This window comes from Delphinus delphis, chromosome 7 (assembly GCF_949987515.2).
Source record: "Delphinus delphis chromosome 7, mDelDel1.2, whole genome shotgun sequence".
Lineage (NCBI taxonomy): Eukaryota > Metazoa > Chordata > Mammalia > Artiodactyla > Delphinidae > Delphinus > Delphinus delphis.
Window position 1 is genome coordinate 94,169,831 of NC_082689.1, and position 15,034 is coordinate 94,184,864.

The 15,034-nt window shown below is 42.8% G+C and overlaps 1 protein-coding gene across 7 annotated transcripts in view; it reads right to left on the reverse strand.

Annotated features, from left to right (window-relative positions):
• ACMSD (aminocarboxymuconate semialdehyde decarboxylase) overlaps window positions 1-15,034 on the reverse strand; it is an 81,131-nt gene that overhangs the window by 48,659 nt on the left and 17,438 nt on the right. For 4 of the 7 annotated variants that reach the window (XR_011246548.1, XM_060016905.1, XM_060016906.1 and 1 more), the window contains exons 3-7: window positions 13,472-13,568; window positions 9,610-9,659; window positions 8,014-8,250; window positions 3,213-3,306; window positions 673-768 (exon numbers count right to left, since the gene is read on the reverse strand). Coding sequence is in view for 6 of the 7 variants with exons in the window: in XM_060016905.1 (XP_059872888.1) it covers window positions 673-768; window positions 3,213-3,306; window positions 8,014-8,250; window positions 9,610-9,659; window positions 13,472-13,568 (574 nt within the window). In the remaining variant the exon portion in view is untranslated. The remainder of the gene's footprint in view (window positions 1-672; window positions 769-3,212; window positions 3,307-8,013; window positions 8,251-9,609; window positions 9,660-13,471; window positions 13,569-15,034) is intronic. The other 3 variants (XM_060016909.2, XM_060016910.2, XM_060016907.1) reach the window with 2 other exon arrangements.

Below are 15,034 nucleotides of genomic sequence, written 5' to 3' on the forward strand. Positions count from 1 at the left end.
TATAGTTTGATATTGTGTGTGTGTATTCAAGGGTCACAAACTCACTTACCTACAGGGACCAAGCAGGAAATGGAAATGAATGAAACAGGCCTGTTTGTAAACAATAGTGAATGGTAGGGACTATTGCAAACTGGAGAGCTTGTGGTAGCTTGTGGTCTGACGAGAGATTTAAATGAAAAACAAAACAAAATCAAGTAAACTGTGCCAACCAAACTAAACTTGTCTGCAGAAATGGAATTTGGTCCTTGAACCATCATATACTTTAGAACAACTACCAGGACTAAATTGTGTCCCTCCAAAATTGTGTCCCTGACCCCCAATGTGACTGTACTTGTAGATAAAGCCTTTAAGGAGATAATGAAGCTTAAATGAGGTCATAAGGTGGGACCCTCATCCTACAGGACTGGTGTCCTCATAAGAAGAGGAAGAGACATAGGAACTCTCTGTCTGTCTTCCTGTGAACACACAAAGAAACGGCCATGTGGGGACACAGTAAGAAGGCGGCCTTCTGTAATCCAGGAAGAGAGACCGCACTAAAAACCAGCTGCACTGGCATCTTGATCTGGGAACTCCATAACTGTGAGAAAATACATTTCTGTTATTTAAGCTGCCCAGTCTGCGGTCACATTCTGTTACGGCAGCCCAAGCTGACTAATACAGATAGGGTCTTACCTCCATGTGCAAAACATACTTTCAGTTTAGGAAACTTCTCGAACACTCCACCCATGATCATGGAGCAAATGGCTGTGGTGGTCTCTGCGGGCATTCCTGGAAGAAGAAACAGTCATGACGTATAGCGCTTGTCATCACGAGCAAGAAGTTCAGTGATGTTAATGGCAGGGGAATGGGACCTTGCTGAGAAGCGCAGGGTCCCTGTGCCCTAGCATGGCTTGGTTGTACGCAGGCCATGACTTTGGCAAGCAGAAACCATCTGACACTTCCTATTTGCCACTTGCAAGTAGAGTCATCTAATGGCTAGAAGAGTCAAGGAGCCAGAGGACCTGTCTTTTGTCCTGATTCTCCCAGCTTCCATTTTGTGTGCAGTGGGGCAAGCAGAGTACAGTGAGTCTAGGCTGAACCCTTTCTCCTCCAGTTGTTTGCTTCTTGGCCTTTGACAAGTAATTTAATGCCCCCGAGTCTGGGCTTCTTCACCTGTGAAATGGGGACAGTGTTGCCCATCTTGGAAGGCTGTTGTGGAACCTTGCAAGTGATGATGCTGGGAAAGTTCTTGGCCAGAGCTTCACATTGGAGGGGCTTGACAAATATGATTTGCCTCCCTGCTTTAATTTCCTCATCTGTAAACTGGGGTTAAGAATGGTTAGTTCTTGCCACTTAGTGAGTGCTCAATAGATATTAGCTAATATTAATATTCCTGCCAAATCTTTACTGCTTCTTGGAGCTGAGGTTGAAAATAACTGGATTAAAATGAATTATTTCAAGTGCTTTGTGCTTCTAGAAGAGGCAGCTGGTCCATGCCCGATGCCTTCACCTCCATGGAGTCCATCTGGGCTATATTTCCAGATGACTGCTTTTCAGACTGTGATTAAGAAATCTCTGGGGGCTCTGTGACTGAGCCCTGGGCCTTCTGGGGAAGCCTGATTCTCTGGCTGCCTAGTGGGCCTTTACTGGTTGTTCATCCTTCCTTAGGCCTGTCACTTTCCATGGACAGAGATGCCCCTGGCTCCCTGGATCCTTGGCCTCTTGAGAATTCTGGAAGCATGATGGATTCACATCTGTCTGGGAGTGGTTTGTGGGCAGAGTTTCCTGCAGGCGGGGGGATAGGCAGCATCCCTTCCCTTTGGTCCTGTGATTCTGCTTTCCATTAACTACCTGGACAAAAACCCCACAATTGTCTATATAGGAACCAAAGTGGAATATTTATAATGTAAATTGGATCATGGCCCTGCCCTGCTGGGAATCCTCCAGTCTCCTAAAGACCGCCTTTGCATCCAGTATAAAATTCAGAAATTAGCCTGTTTGTTTATGACCTGTGTACTTGTCAGCTCAGGCTTCAGGGGGGCAGAGGTTTTGTCCATGTCTGGTACATCTTCAGTGCCCGGTGTGCTAGAAAGGATCAATATATGTGTTGCATAATGAGGGATGAAATGATCCTCTATGTAAAAATGCTCTCCTTTGTTTTTCATGTGGGAAGTTGCAATGCAAATAAGTTTGTGGAACTTGTCAAAGTGTTGTGTGAATTAGGATGAGATTTTCTTAGAAGCCAGAGAGCACAGGGGCTACTTAGTTTATCTCTTCCGACTAATTGTTGCTCAAGAATTTGGTGGGGGATGGGTAGGAAGCTGCCTTACTAAACACGTTCAGTCTCCAAAAGCAATAACAAGGGCATGAAATGTCAGAGCAGAAAGAGAATCCGGACCAGCTCCTATCCAGAGCTTGGTAGGCTCAGTAAAGGTCTCTCCTCTTTGCCCTTCCCTTACCCGCAGGTGGAACCATGGGTGAACAGTACAGGTGGCAAAGAGCAGGTAACAGGGGACTTGAAAGCCTGGTCATCTGCAATCTAGGGTCTCAGATCCTTAGGCGGTAGAAGCTGACCTTCTTTCTGCTTGTAACTCCAGGGTTCTCATTTGTAAGGGCTGATGCGATCATTGGCTTCTAAAAATCTATTAGACAGGCATGGCTACTTTTTTGCAGAGCCTTTTTGGGAGTCTGTGTAGTGAGGTGGTGGCTTTGGAGTCAGACAGATCTATGTAAATTCCATTTTCACTTTTTAACTATGTGACCTGCACAACTTAACCACTTCGAGACTCAGTTTCTCCATCTATAAAATGGCTATTACAGGGAATTCCCTGGTGGTCCAGTGGTTAGGACTCCGAGTTTCCACTTCAGGGGGCACGGGTTTGATCCCTGATTGGGGAGCTAAGATAACCTGCAAGCCATGTGGCCCAGCCAAAAAAAAAAAACTGGCTATTATAGTGTCAACCTCATAAAGTTTTGTGTGGATAAGATTAAAATTAAATGAGGTAATCTAACTGAATCACTTTGCTGTATACCTGAAACATTGTAAATCAACTATACTTCAATTAAAAAAATTAAATGAGGTAATACATATAGCACTATCCGAGTAAGAGCTCAATAACTCACAATCCTGTTAGTTATTCATACTTTCTCTCTTTGACATAATAGGGTCCCATAGATAATTGGAAAAAACTAAGGCCTTGACTCTCTTTTCCAGATCCCAAGCTGACACAAACCTATGAGCCAAGGGAACCAGTATTTGGCCATCCGTCCATCCATCTGCATGTCCCAGGGGTGCACAAATAGGGAACAGTTCAGCTTTTCAGCCTCCTTCAAAGAAGCAATGAGAGAGTGAGGGGGTTATTTGGATGAGCCAGCAAATTATAGGGCACTATTTTAGGGTATTGCTTTTCTCTGGGTCTATATTGATCTGAATAAATAAACTAAAATATTTTTGAAATTTTTTCTGATCTATATAAAAGAATATTGATAAACTCTGCTCCTGCTTGGCAACTAAAAAGAACACTTAGAATTAACAAGGGTGTTGGTGGATTTACCATTGAGGTTGATAAAACATCTACCCTTGAAACACTTTGGCTGAGAGCAAAACACTCAAGGACTGATCTCACACCTCAAACGTGAGGAAATTTCCCCTGCTGGTTCCTGTTTGGTCCCCTCTTTCGGAAGAACTGCTTAGATTGTAGTGTTGAAGTCAGGGGTGGAGTGTTCCCTCTTCTCCCTCTCTTGGAAACCCGACGATGTGGAAAGTGAGGAAGTGATGGGTTGGGAGCCAGGGGCTCATAACTGGCCTGACCTACGCCATCTGGCCACTCCGAGCCTGACACTGGGTGGGAATTTCTGGGATCTACAGGCACTCACAAAGCCTCAGGACCACAGCTGAGCGCCTGAAGAGTCCGCTGTGTATGAGATGACTTTAGAAAGGAAAGAGCTCTCAGTGCCTCAGCCAGGCAGGTACTGAAAAGACTGTCATGAGCAAACCTGCTCCAGGACCTTCTGGGAAATAGAAATACCATCTGGAGGAAATGACCTTTATTCGACACAATGGTTAATTAGAAAAAGTCCTCACAACAGGCTTTTAATATTAGTTGCTTGTCAAGGTTCAAAACATTTTCCTTGGACCATTTCTTTTCCAAATATATTGGGGTGCTGGGGTGAATCATCCTACCTCTACATATAAACATTTGGGCTAACCAGGCTGATGCAATGTGACTTGTGTACATAAGCCTTTTCAAAATGGAGAAATAATCCCAGGACAATAGGGGATTCTGGAAGTGGCAGGCAACAGGCAGATTGAAGAAAGCCCTTCTAATTCAACAGGTTCTGGGGAGCGGAAGAGAGAGAAATCTTTTGAAGGGAGAGGAGCTGATTGGTTTCTAATAACGGATGCAGGCTGGAAAGAGTATCAACTTCTTGGGATGGTTTGGGCTTGACAAAGGCATGTGATCTTGGTATCTTGGTGGGATTTCACTCCTCATAAGGATAAAGCTTTATTCTGTGTACGTGTGATGGTTCATTTCTATTCAATTCAAATTAACAAATATTTCTGATCACCTTCTGCATGTGAGACATTGTAGAGAATATAAAAAGAAGCCACTTATACCCTCAAAATCATGATAGTTTAAATTTAGTGAGCACTTACCATGTGCCAAAGCTGTTTATATATATATATGTATATATGTATATTTTATATATAATATATATCCTATGTATATTATATACTACTATGCATTTTATATATATTATATATACTCATATATTTTGTATATTATATTTATTTCATACATAGCATATTTTATACATAGCATAGCATATTTTATACATAACATATTTTATACATAACAATTGTTAACTAGTTTAATCCTTTATGAGGTGAGCACTTTCATTACTCCCATTTTATATAACATATGTATTATTATATATTTACATATTATATATTATATATAATATCTAATTTATATATTTAATATATATTTTTAATATATATAGCAATTTTACAATTGTTAACTAGTTTAATCCTTTATGAGATGAGTACTTTTATTACTCCCATTTTAAAGAGGAGGAAACTAAGGCAGATAGAGGCTAAGTAACTTACTCAGGTCTTCTGGCTGATAAATGACAGGCAGTCTGCCACTACCACTCTGTTTGCTTCATACTCACCACAAAATCATTTTTGTACCTGATAACTGATCTGAGCATGTGCTGTTGGGTTTGCTCACTAAGAAGGGAGGTCTAGGAGATAAGGGGGACAGTTGGGTGCTCTGGAGCTCAGGCTGCCCTCGAGATGATGAAGCCAACTTGGCCCACAGAAACGCCTCTCATTTGTTTCAGCACGTTACTGATGCAAGTTAGATAGTGCTAAGGCTGGCAAGTCTTGCTAACCAAACAAATGTGCTATCAACCCCAGGACATCACAAGTCAGATGGGGCCAGGATGCTCTTTTGAATCCCCACAGAGACTGGTATCCCCCAAAACAGCCTAGTTAGAATGATTGATTGAGCTGGTCACATAAATGAAAATATCCATTTGGACCCCAATGGGCTGCTATTGCGTTCTGAGCCCCTTAGTAATTCATAAAGCTGATTCCAGTGAATCCTAAAATGACCTACAGCTGAAGGCTTGCTCATACTGTGCTGAAACAATTTGGATGCACAAGTAAATACATCCTCTTTCAGAGCTCATTAAAGTTTCTAGAAAACATTCACTGGATCAGTTCAGCCACTGCAGCCAATCATCTTCTGGGAGTCTGATATTTAGAGGAACATTAACTAAATCTTTCAGGTCATTAGGAGGCAATTTAACAGGCAGTCCCCCAGCTGGTGGGCAGTGTCCACAGATACAGGCATGGAATGCATTCTGCATGTAGTCAGAGCTCAATAAATATTAAATGAATAAATCATCAGTGATTATATTGCCTGATGAGTCTACCAACATCTACTTAATTCATTATTGAAGATTTTGCATTTACAGTGAAAATAACAGAAAATGATACTATTATAATTCTAGGAGGCAAGTAAGAAATTTTTAAAAAATGCAATTGAATAAAGAATTATGCATCTTGAATCCTGGAATTAAGGAAAGCAGATTTATGTACAGAAAGAACAGAAGGTAGAGAGGACCATGGGACTGTGGACACTTCTGTTGGATATTTCAGAAATGGATGGCACTGTGTTTTTGAAAATGTATCTCATTATGCAATATTTCAAATATAGAAAGTTATAAACAACTAAAATGAACACCCATATATTTACCATCTAGTTTCATCAAATGTTAACATTTTGATGGTATTATTTTTGTTGCATATTTTTATTATACTACATTTTAAAAATATATGGCTTAAAAAGTATCTTAATTGCGGGCTGGTTAAATAAAACATATCCATATATTGGAATATTATGCAGTTATTTTAAAATCATGCATTGAGAGAATTTTCACTTAGGTTGGAAATTCTCAATTAGGATACAAAATCGCATGTTTAGGGGCTTCCCTGGTGGCACAGTGGTTAAGAATCTGCCTGCCAATGCAGGGGACACAGGTTTGAGCCCTGGTCCGGGAAGATCCCACATGCCGCAGAGCAGCTAAGCCCGTGCACCACAACTACTGAGGCTGCGCTCTAGAGCCCGCGAGCCACAACTACTGAGCCCATGTGCCACAACTACTGAAGCCTGTGTGCCTAGAGCCCATGCTCCGCAACAAGAGAAGCCACCACAATGAAAAGCCCGCGCACCACAGCGAGGAGTAGCCCCTGCTCGCTGCAAGTAGAGAAAAGCCTACACACAGCATCAAAGACCCAATGCAGGCAAAAATTAAAAAAATTAAAACATTATTTAAAAATCACATGTATAGTGTATTTCCAATTTCATTAAAATATAAAATATGCAGATGTATGCAAATAAAAAGATAAATGGGGCTTCCCTGGTGGCGCAGTGGTTGACAGTCCGCCTGCCGATGCAGGGGACACGGGTTCGTGCCCTGGTCCGGGAAGATCCCACATGCCGCAGAGCGGCTGGGCCCGTGAGCCATGGCCGCTGAGCCTGCACGTCCGGAGCCTGTGCTCCGCGATGGGAGAGGCCACAACAGTGAGAGGCCCGTGTAGAGCAAAAAAAAAAAAGATAAATGAAATGTACTATTAACAGTGTTTACTCATCTTTGGGTGGCAGAATTATGGGTTCTTTTTGTTTTCCTATTTATTTAAAGTATAGTTCGTTTACAATATTGTGTTAGTTTCAGGTGTACAGCATAGTGATTTGGTTTGTTTTTTGCAGATTCTATTCCATTACAGGTTATTACAAGATATTGGGTATAATTCCTTGTGCTATACAGTAAATCCTTGATGCTTATTTATTTTATGTATAGCTGTTTTCCTCTTTAAACATTTTTGTATTTTCTGCAGGTTCTTCTAAATTATTTCATAATTTTGAAAAATGATAAGAACTTTTTTCCAAAGCAAAAACAAATACTTTGGGGTATGTCATTAACCTGATTCTTTTGCACAGTGGCTGTGGTGAGGGTAGTATTTTGGCTTCCAAATGAAACTTTTTTTTTCCAGTTTACATAACCTCTTTATTTAAAAAAATTTTTTTAAATTTTTAGTTTATATTGGAGCACAGTTGATTAACAATGTTGGGTTAGTTTCAGGTGTACGGCGAAGTGATTCAGTTGAGCATATACATGTATCTATTCTTTTTCAAATTCTTTTCCCATTTAGGTTATTACAGAATATTGAACAGAGTTCCCTGTGCTATACAGTAGGTCCTGGTTGGTTATCTATTTTATTCCAAATGAAACTTTAAAAGGAGATCAAGGGGGCTAGAAAGAAGAGAGATTTCACTGAGTTAACTTAGGGCTGGCCTGGGAAGCATTTCCACCTGTCCCTCTTCTAGTAGGATGGCCCACTTATTTGGGGGAGCTCTTTCCACATTTCCCCCTACATCTAGCATGTCATCAGGCATCTCTCCCACCCAGGGACACCGAGCACAGTGCCTGGCCACGCTCTGAGAGTGAGCGCCACGTACTCACCGCGTACACTGGGAAGAGTTCCTGGGCGTTCAGGTTCCACTCGTTGATGTGGGAGCCAATCTGAACCCCCGGAAAGCCCAGCTCCTTCACACAGCGCTGCAGCTCCTTGACCGCCAGCTCAGGGGCCTGCATGGGCAATGTCCCCAGACCCACAAACCTCCTTGGGTGGCTCGCAACAGTGGCAGCTAGGTCATTGTTTAGAAGCTGGCACAGCTCTAAAGTGTCCTGAGGTTTCGCCTGGTGGAGACAGGTAAGGGAAAGCACATGGTTCAAAACTTACTTCTTTAGATATTTACTCTGATCAGCACCTCCTCAGGGCTCAGTCACTTGTCACTCTCAGTGGCTTTACCCCTCAGAAAGCTGAAGCACAGCCTGAGTTAGGCCTTGGCCACAGGAGACCCAGAAGCCATTCATTGCCAAGGCAAAGAAAACTGCTAGCATATTGCTGATTAATTAGAAAAACTGGGGCTGTAATCAGAAGGGCCTGGAATCCTACACTAGACATGGAATGAGGGTGGGCCACCCCACCAACTGCAGACAGGAGTCTGCAGGGCTGCACACCTAGGCATCCCCCCTCCCAACCCCAGGAGCTGGGCCTGGTGAGTGCCCGATTTCAGGGCACCTCCTTGTCACGCCTCCTCAGAGGATGCCGGGCTGCTTATGGACCTCTCCTGTTCCTGTCTGTCCTTCTCTGTGTCCTTCCTGTTGGCAGTGACACTCAAGAGTAATCTCTCCGCTACTGCTATCTTTCAACATCATCCCACCCCACTGCTAAGAATTTGGTATTTGCCTGCAATCCCAGTTGCCCAGTCAGAATAGCACCCAGTCTGGTAAATTCAGGTATCTCGAGGTCTTAGGGGATTTTATTTTAAGTAGTGAATCTCATGATAGGAACAGATAAGAATTGAATCACTAATACTAGAATCATGAGCACAGGTGGAGGAAGTAAGTGTGAGCAGGTGGTATTTCCATTGCTTATTAAATCACAACACGTGTGAATGTTTATTTGGTTGAGAGGGTACTTAGTGCACCCCCAACTATGTACAAAAATGTGCTTCCACTGGCTTGCCATCATACCTGAAACTTTTAGCACTCAAGACTTCATCACTCGGGGAAAGGCATCCAACTCTAGGAATCCTGTTTTGAATTGTATATTTCCATGGGAGAGGCAACATATTAGGCCATTATCATCACTTCCCCTGCCTCAAAATCATTATCACTTTTGAATAAGCTGGCTTGTCAGTTACTAAGCTAGGCACCGCAGGAATGAGTCAGCAGACAGGTCAGTTCTGATGGAGATTAAGGTTGGGTCTAGAACTGTGCTGTCCAGAGGAAATGCAATTCGAGTCACATAGCAACCTGCAGCCATTGGCTACCATACTGGACCGTGCAGGTCTAGAGCAAGGACATGACTAGGGAGACAGGCCTGGGAGGGGACGGTGTGGTGTGAGAAGCTGAGGGACCCTGCTGATCTCTGAAAGGGTGGAGAGTTGGGTGGGCAATGTTCGAGACTTGAGGCATTTGTCTACTTGCTAGGGAGCTGGACATGAGTGAGCCTTCGCCCACCAAGGCGATGAATTGAGGTTTCACACTCACCCAGTAGCTAAACATGACGGGAACCGTGGAAAGGGCTTGCACGGTCACTCCTAGACACAGACACAAAGGCAAAGCTAATGAGAAGAATGGCCCGGGCACTCCGACATTTCCCAGGGCTGAGGAGCCCAGCAAGTCTCCGTCCCACCGTCTTTCCTCTCTCCCCTCCCTCGCTGCTTCTCCCTGTCCCCCTTCTCGCAGGGTCTCTGTCCCAGGCTTCCCTCATCCCTCGGCGTCAGTTCTAAGGAGAGGAGTAAAGGCTGGACAGAAGTGAGATCATTCAAGAAAAACTAAAAAGCAATTTTTCAAAGGTGTTTTCCAACCCTCCTTCCTGTGAAGTTTTATTTAAGCAAGACATTTCCCAATCAATTTTTTTAGGGCTTTTCATCTTAGGTCATGCATGACAGACTGTATTTCTCAGGCACCTTCCTGGCCCCTTTAATTCATCTCCTAAGTGAGCATGGGTAGAGTCCCACTGTCTGGAATGCCCAGAATGAGACCCTGAGTGTGGTTCCAGAATCCAGCATCCAGGATGCCTACAATCTCTTATCTTCACACTTCTGGAGCTGGGTTATCAGGAGAGATGCTGCCAAAGCAATGGTGGCTCTTCTTTCCCTCATGCCCACGTCCAACCCAGCAGCAAGGCCTGTTAGCTCTACTCCAGTTCCTTTCATGTGCTCACCTCTCCCCATCTCCTGCCACTGCCTGGTCCAAGCCACCAGTATTTCCTACGTGGACCGCTGCAGAAGCTTCTGAGCTGGTCTCCGACTACCACTCTTGTCCTCTTACAGTTTGTTCTACACTTGGAAGCCAGGGTAAGGGTTAAAACTTAGATCAACTCACTACCTTGCTCAAAACTTCCAAGCACTTTTCATCACATTCAGAGTAAACTCCAAACTTGAACACGGTCTATAAGGCTCCGTCTCTCCTGGGAGCTCACGTTGAGCTTCATAGACCTCCTGCCTGTTCTTTGGAGTGCTTTCCTGCCCCAGGACCCTTGCACAGCTGTTCCATCTGCCTGGAATGCCCTCCTTATGGCTCATCACAGGACGAGCTCCTTTTTACCCTAAGGTCTCCGTTCAAATGTCAGATCCTCAGAGAGGCCTTCCCCAACTCCATCCGCTCTCTATCCCATTGTTCTGTTCCTTTCCTTTTCTGATAACTTATTACAGTCTGTCATGACTGTGGTTGTTTATCCTGTGCCGTGCCCTACTTGAATTTCAACACCACATGCACCTGTCTGTCCATGTTCTATCCTTAACATACCCAATATATGAATAAATAAATCATTGTTTAGTGAGGACTAGACACTACAGCGTTTGATTAGAGAGCATTGTTGAACATTGTCACAGATATGATTTGTATTCAGTGATTAGTATACAACAGATAAATGCCGTTCAATTGTAAAATCTTTACATTTACACAAATGCTTTTTCTTACATTACTGTATTTCATTTTATAGATTAGATCACATGGCCTGCAAGTGGTGGGATGAGGCTGCTGTCCAGCCTTGCACCTTCTGTATACCCCAGTGGCCATCACTTGTCACCATATTTTATATAAACATAGTAAATTGCATTATTTATGTGTTGGTTGATTTGGACACATGTTCTTTGGTTCCTGGGAATCCAGAGGGGAAGAAAACAAGTCTAACCCAATGAGAGCTGATTGTTTTTAAAGTGGTGTTTAACAGTTTGGCAATAGCACAGTGTTCCCCAGACTCACCTGCTGAGTAAAATGGCTATAGGGGCCAGGGGGTGGAGGGAAGAGAACATTGTAAAAACAAATTCCTAGGCCCTCCTTTGGAAACTGTGACTCAATGGATGGGGTGTTAATAAACACCCCAGGCAGGTCTCATCCTGAGAGAGGCTTGGGAAAAGCTCCCTTGGGAAAAGTGATGGCATGAGAGAGACAGTCCTAGGTATAATTGTAGCTCTGCCATTTACTGCTGTGTAATCCCGAGCACATCACTTCACCTCCTAATACCCCTCAGGTGGCACTAGGTACAACCATGCCTGCACATAGAGATGTGATGAAGTAAACCAGGGACTGCAATTACATATTTCTCCCTGTGAAGATGGCATGGCTTGCTGGAACCTTCTGTGCTGTGCCTTCATCATTCTTTTACCTCGGCAGAGGCAGTAGGATGCACCTGCTAAGCACTTGGATCCAGACTGCCTGGGTTCAAATCTCGGCTTTCCCTCCTACAAGTTGTGCGATCTTGGACAAATTGCTTAACCTCTGTTCCTCAGTTTCTTCATCTGTAAAATGGGCATAATAATAGATGCCACCTATGATGGTTGTTATAGGAATTGAGTTAATACATGTCAGGTGCTGAGAACAGTACCTGGCACAAAGAAAAATGCTCAACAAGGGTTAGGCTTGACTGTCCTCTTAAGGATAGCTGTGGAATGAAACAAACAACAAAAACCAAAGGAGACACTCTTCACCTAAACTGCAGTCGTGAGCAATGGTTCTGACACCAGTCATCTGAGTCTCCTTTCCACTAGTTTTCTCCTTGAGAGGTGGGAGCTGCTTGTGCTTCACATTTAGAGTAAGACCTTTGCTGTCTTTGCTGTCAGTCTGAAAAGCTGTTCTCTCTCAGTGCCCCTACCACCTCCATTCTAGTACATGGGGTATATATACTGTGTTCTATGGAATGGTCTACAGAAGTGCTTCAGGCTTTCCGCAAAGTTCAATTTGAATGCAATTTAGATGTACTTTTAATTATTTAAAAAAATCTATAAAGCAATATCTAGCCTAAAGTAGCTATACCAAATTCTAACATGCCAGAGACCACCTCCTTATTTGGGGCTGATATCTATGAACTTGTTTTATGCAGACCTTGGAATAAAATGTCTCCTGCCATCTCTGTGTGTATTTTTTGAACTTCTTATACATTTGTCCTTGGTTAGGAAGGTGGTAGTTCTAAAGGGCTCTTTTATTTTTGTGTGTGAATTGTTTGTTTTCTGGATTAAATCTAGACCACTGATGTCAAAATTTAGGCCTGATAGTGTTGTCATGGGGAGTTCCCCATCACAGTCTCTGGGCAGATCCCACGCGTGTTCAGCAGGCTGGGTTCTCTCATTGGAGCACGCTCTCCTTGGTGGCACGGTCAATCAGGTAGTAACAAGTGAAAGTACAATGCGTCTGTCATGCCACATTTTTATTTTACTATTTTATTATGTTTTATTTTGTTTTATCTTATCCCCTACCCATCATACCATATTTTAGATAGGCTTTCATAATTCTTTTAAATTATGGGGATTTGTTTGATTTTAAAATATGGGATGAGGAATGCAAGCAGTTCTTAGAAATGGTTAGTGACTCAGCTTGGAAACAAAAATTTCCTCATTCTCCCCTTTCGAATTTCTGGCTTGGTTTCATTGTAGAGTATTCTGAGATTACATGATTAACTTTTTTGTAAACTGCTCCCGTTTCCACCCCTTATGTGTCAGTGGGGACATTCTGTGTACTGTGCACCAAAAGAAACTACAGAAAGAAATCGGATCCTGAATCTGACTAACCAGGCACTTGGCATCCTTAATCTGTGAACTCTTATTTTTACTGTTTTAATTGGCTCTATAATAAGTAAATACTATGCAGTTGAACTTAAAATGTGTTTAAATAATACAGCATTCTACTTTAAAACGGTATACCTAATTTCAAAACATTTTAAATCCACACTCTAAAAACATCACTGTGGAAGGTGCCATCCCTCCCCCAGTGAAGCTGGAACAGCCTGGCTTGGAGGATAAAAGGAGATGTCATCACATAAATCACCTAAAGTGGTCAACAGACTTTAGCAGTAGACATGCCTCTTACATCAGATGCAAACATTGGTAGTGTTTCTCATTGGAAGTACCTGTTTGGTCCATTTCTCTAAGGCGAACTTCTGGGTCCCAGCAGTTCTCTTGGACCACTCTGAAGACCTTTCCATCTTTCAGCATCTTTGCTTCTCCCTGAGTCAGAAAACTCACATCAGCATCAAAGGTGACCTAAGCTTACTTAGATTAATCCTTCCTTGTATGCTTTGGAACGTGGTTCTCCCCTAACCTTTTTAGGGTTTTTTTACTTAATCCTCAAAGAAGTAGAAATCTGTTTATTTAACAGAACTCAACTTTTTGTCCTTGTGCCTTAATATTGGCTTGGATTTGAAGGGGTGTGCTCTGTGGTTGTCAGTGGCTGGACACAGAGAGAACAAGGTCATGGTCATGGCCTTTTGGGACTACACAGCTGAGGATTGTGTAAGTCACCTTGCCAGAACCTCTGGCTCCAAGACCCAAGAGGATAGCCCAGCATCTGGAAAACTCTAGATTCATAACATTTTAGAATTGAAAGGACCTCTGAGATAGACCATCTAGTCCAACCCTCTTGTTTTATAGAGAAGCAACAGATGGATAGTGAGAGTAAATAATTTGTCTAGCAGAGCAGGGCCCACTGATGTCAACACCTGCAGGAGGAGGCAGGCCATGCAGTGAATCAGTCTAGCAGCATACGTGAAATTTGGTTCTGAGCTGCTACCTCTACCAGGCATCATGCCTGCCTTGTACACTACCTTTTAATTCTCAGTGCGGGGGTGGGGAGGTGCAAACTAAGTGTCTGTGTGGAGCATGGCAGCGGCCTCTTAATTGGGCCTCCTGTTGCTGATCCCTAAAGAAAAGGGAAAAGTTCTGATCCAGGTCCCTGAAATCAGACTGCTAAGGTTCAAATCCCTGTTCTGCCACTTACTGTGTCACCATGAGCAAGTTAAACAACATCTCTGAGCCTCAGTTTTCTCAGTTTTTTTTTTCAATTTATAAAACAAATATTTATGTGGCACCTAAGGTGGGCAATATACTTTCTCTGACTGATGTAAAACTTTAAGGATATATAGTTGAGGAAAAAAGACAAGTTAGTAATCTGCCACCAGAAAATTAGGTCATAAGCATGGAGATTGGAAAGACTGTGAGAAAAGGAAGAAATTAAGGCACAGATTTCCATCCACAGAGACAAAGAACAGAGTACTTGAGCTGGCTGAGCAGAGGTTCCATAATCCAAAGGTTATTATTAATATTATTTGTAGATATTAATATTTTATTATTTAAAATTTATTGATGTGTAGTTTGGTTTTTTTTGGTTTTTTTTTTTGGCTGCACCGTGTGGCATGTGGGATCTTAGTTCCCTGACCGGGGATTGAACCTGTGCCCCTTGCATTTGGAAGCACAGAGTCTTAACCACTGGACCACCAGGGGAGTCCCCTATTGATGTATAGTTGATTTACAATGTTGTGTTAATCTCTACTGTACAGCAAAGTGATTCAGTTATATATACATTCCTTTTCATATGCTTTTCCATTATGGTTTATCACAGGATATAATTCCCTGTGCTATAAAGTAGGACCTTGTTGTTTATCCATCCTATATGTAATAGTTTGCATCTACTAATC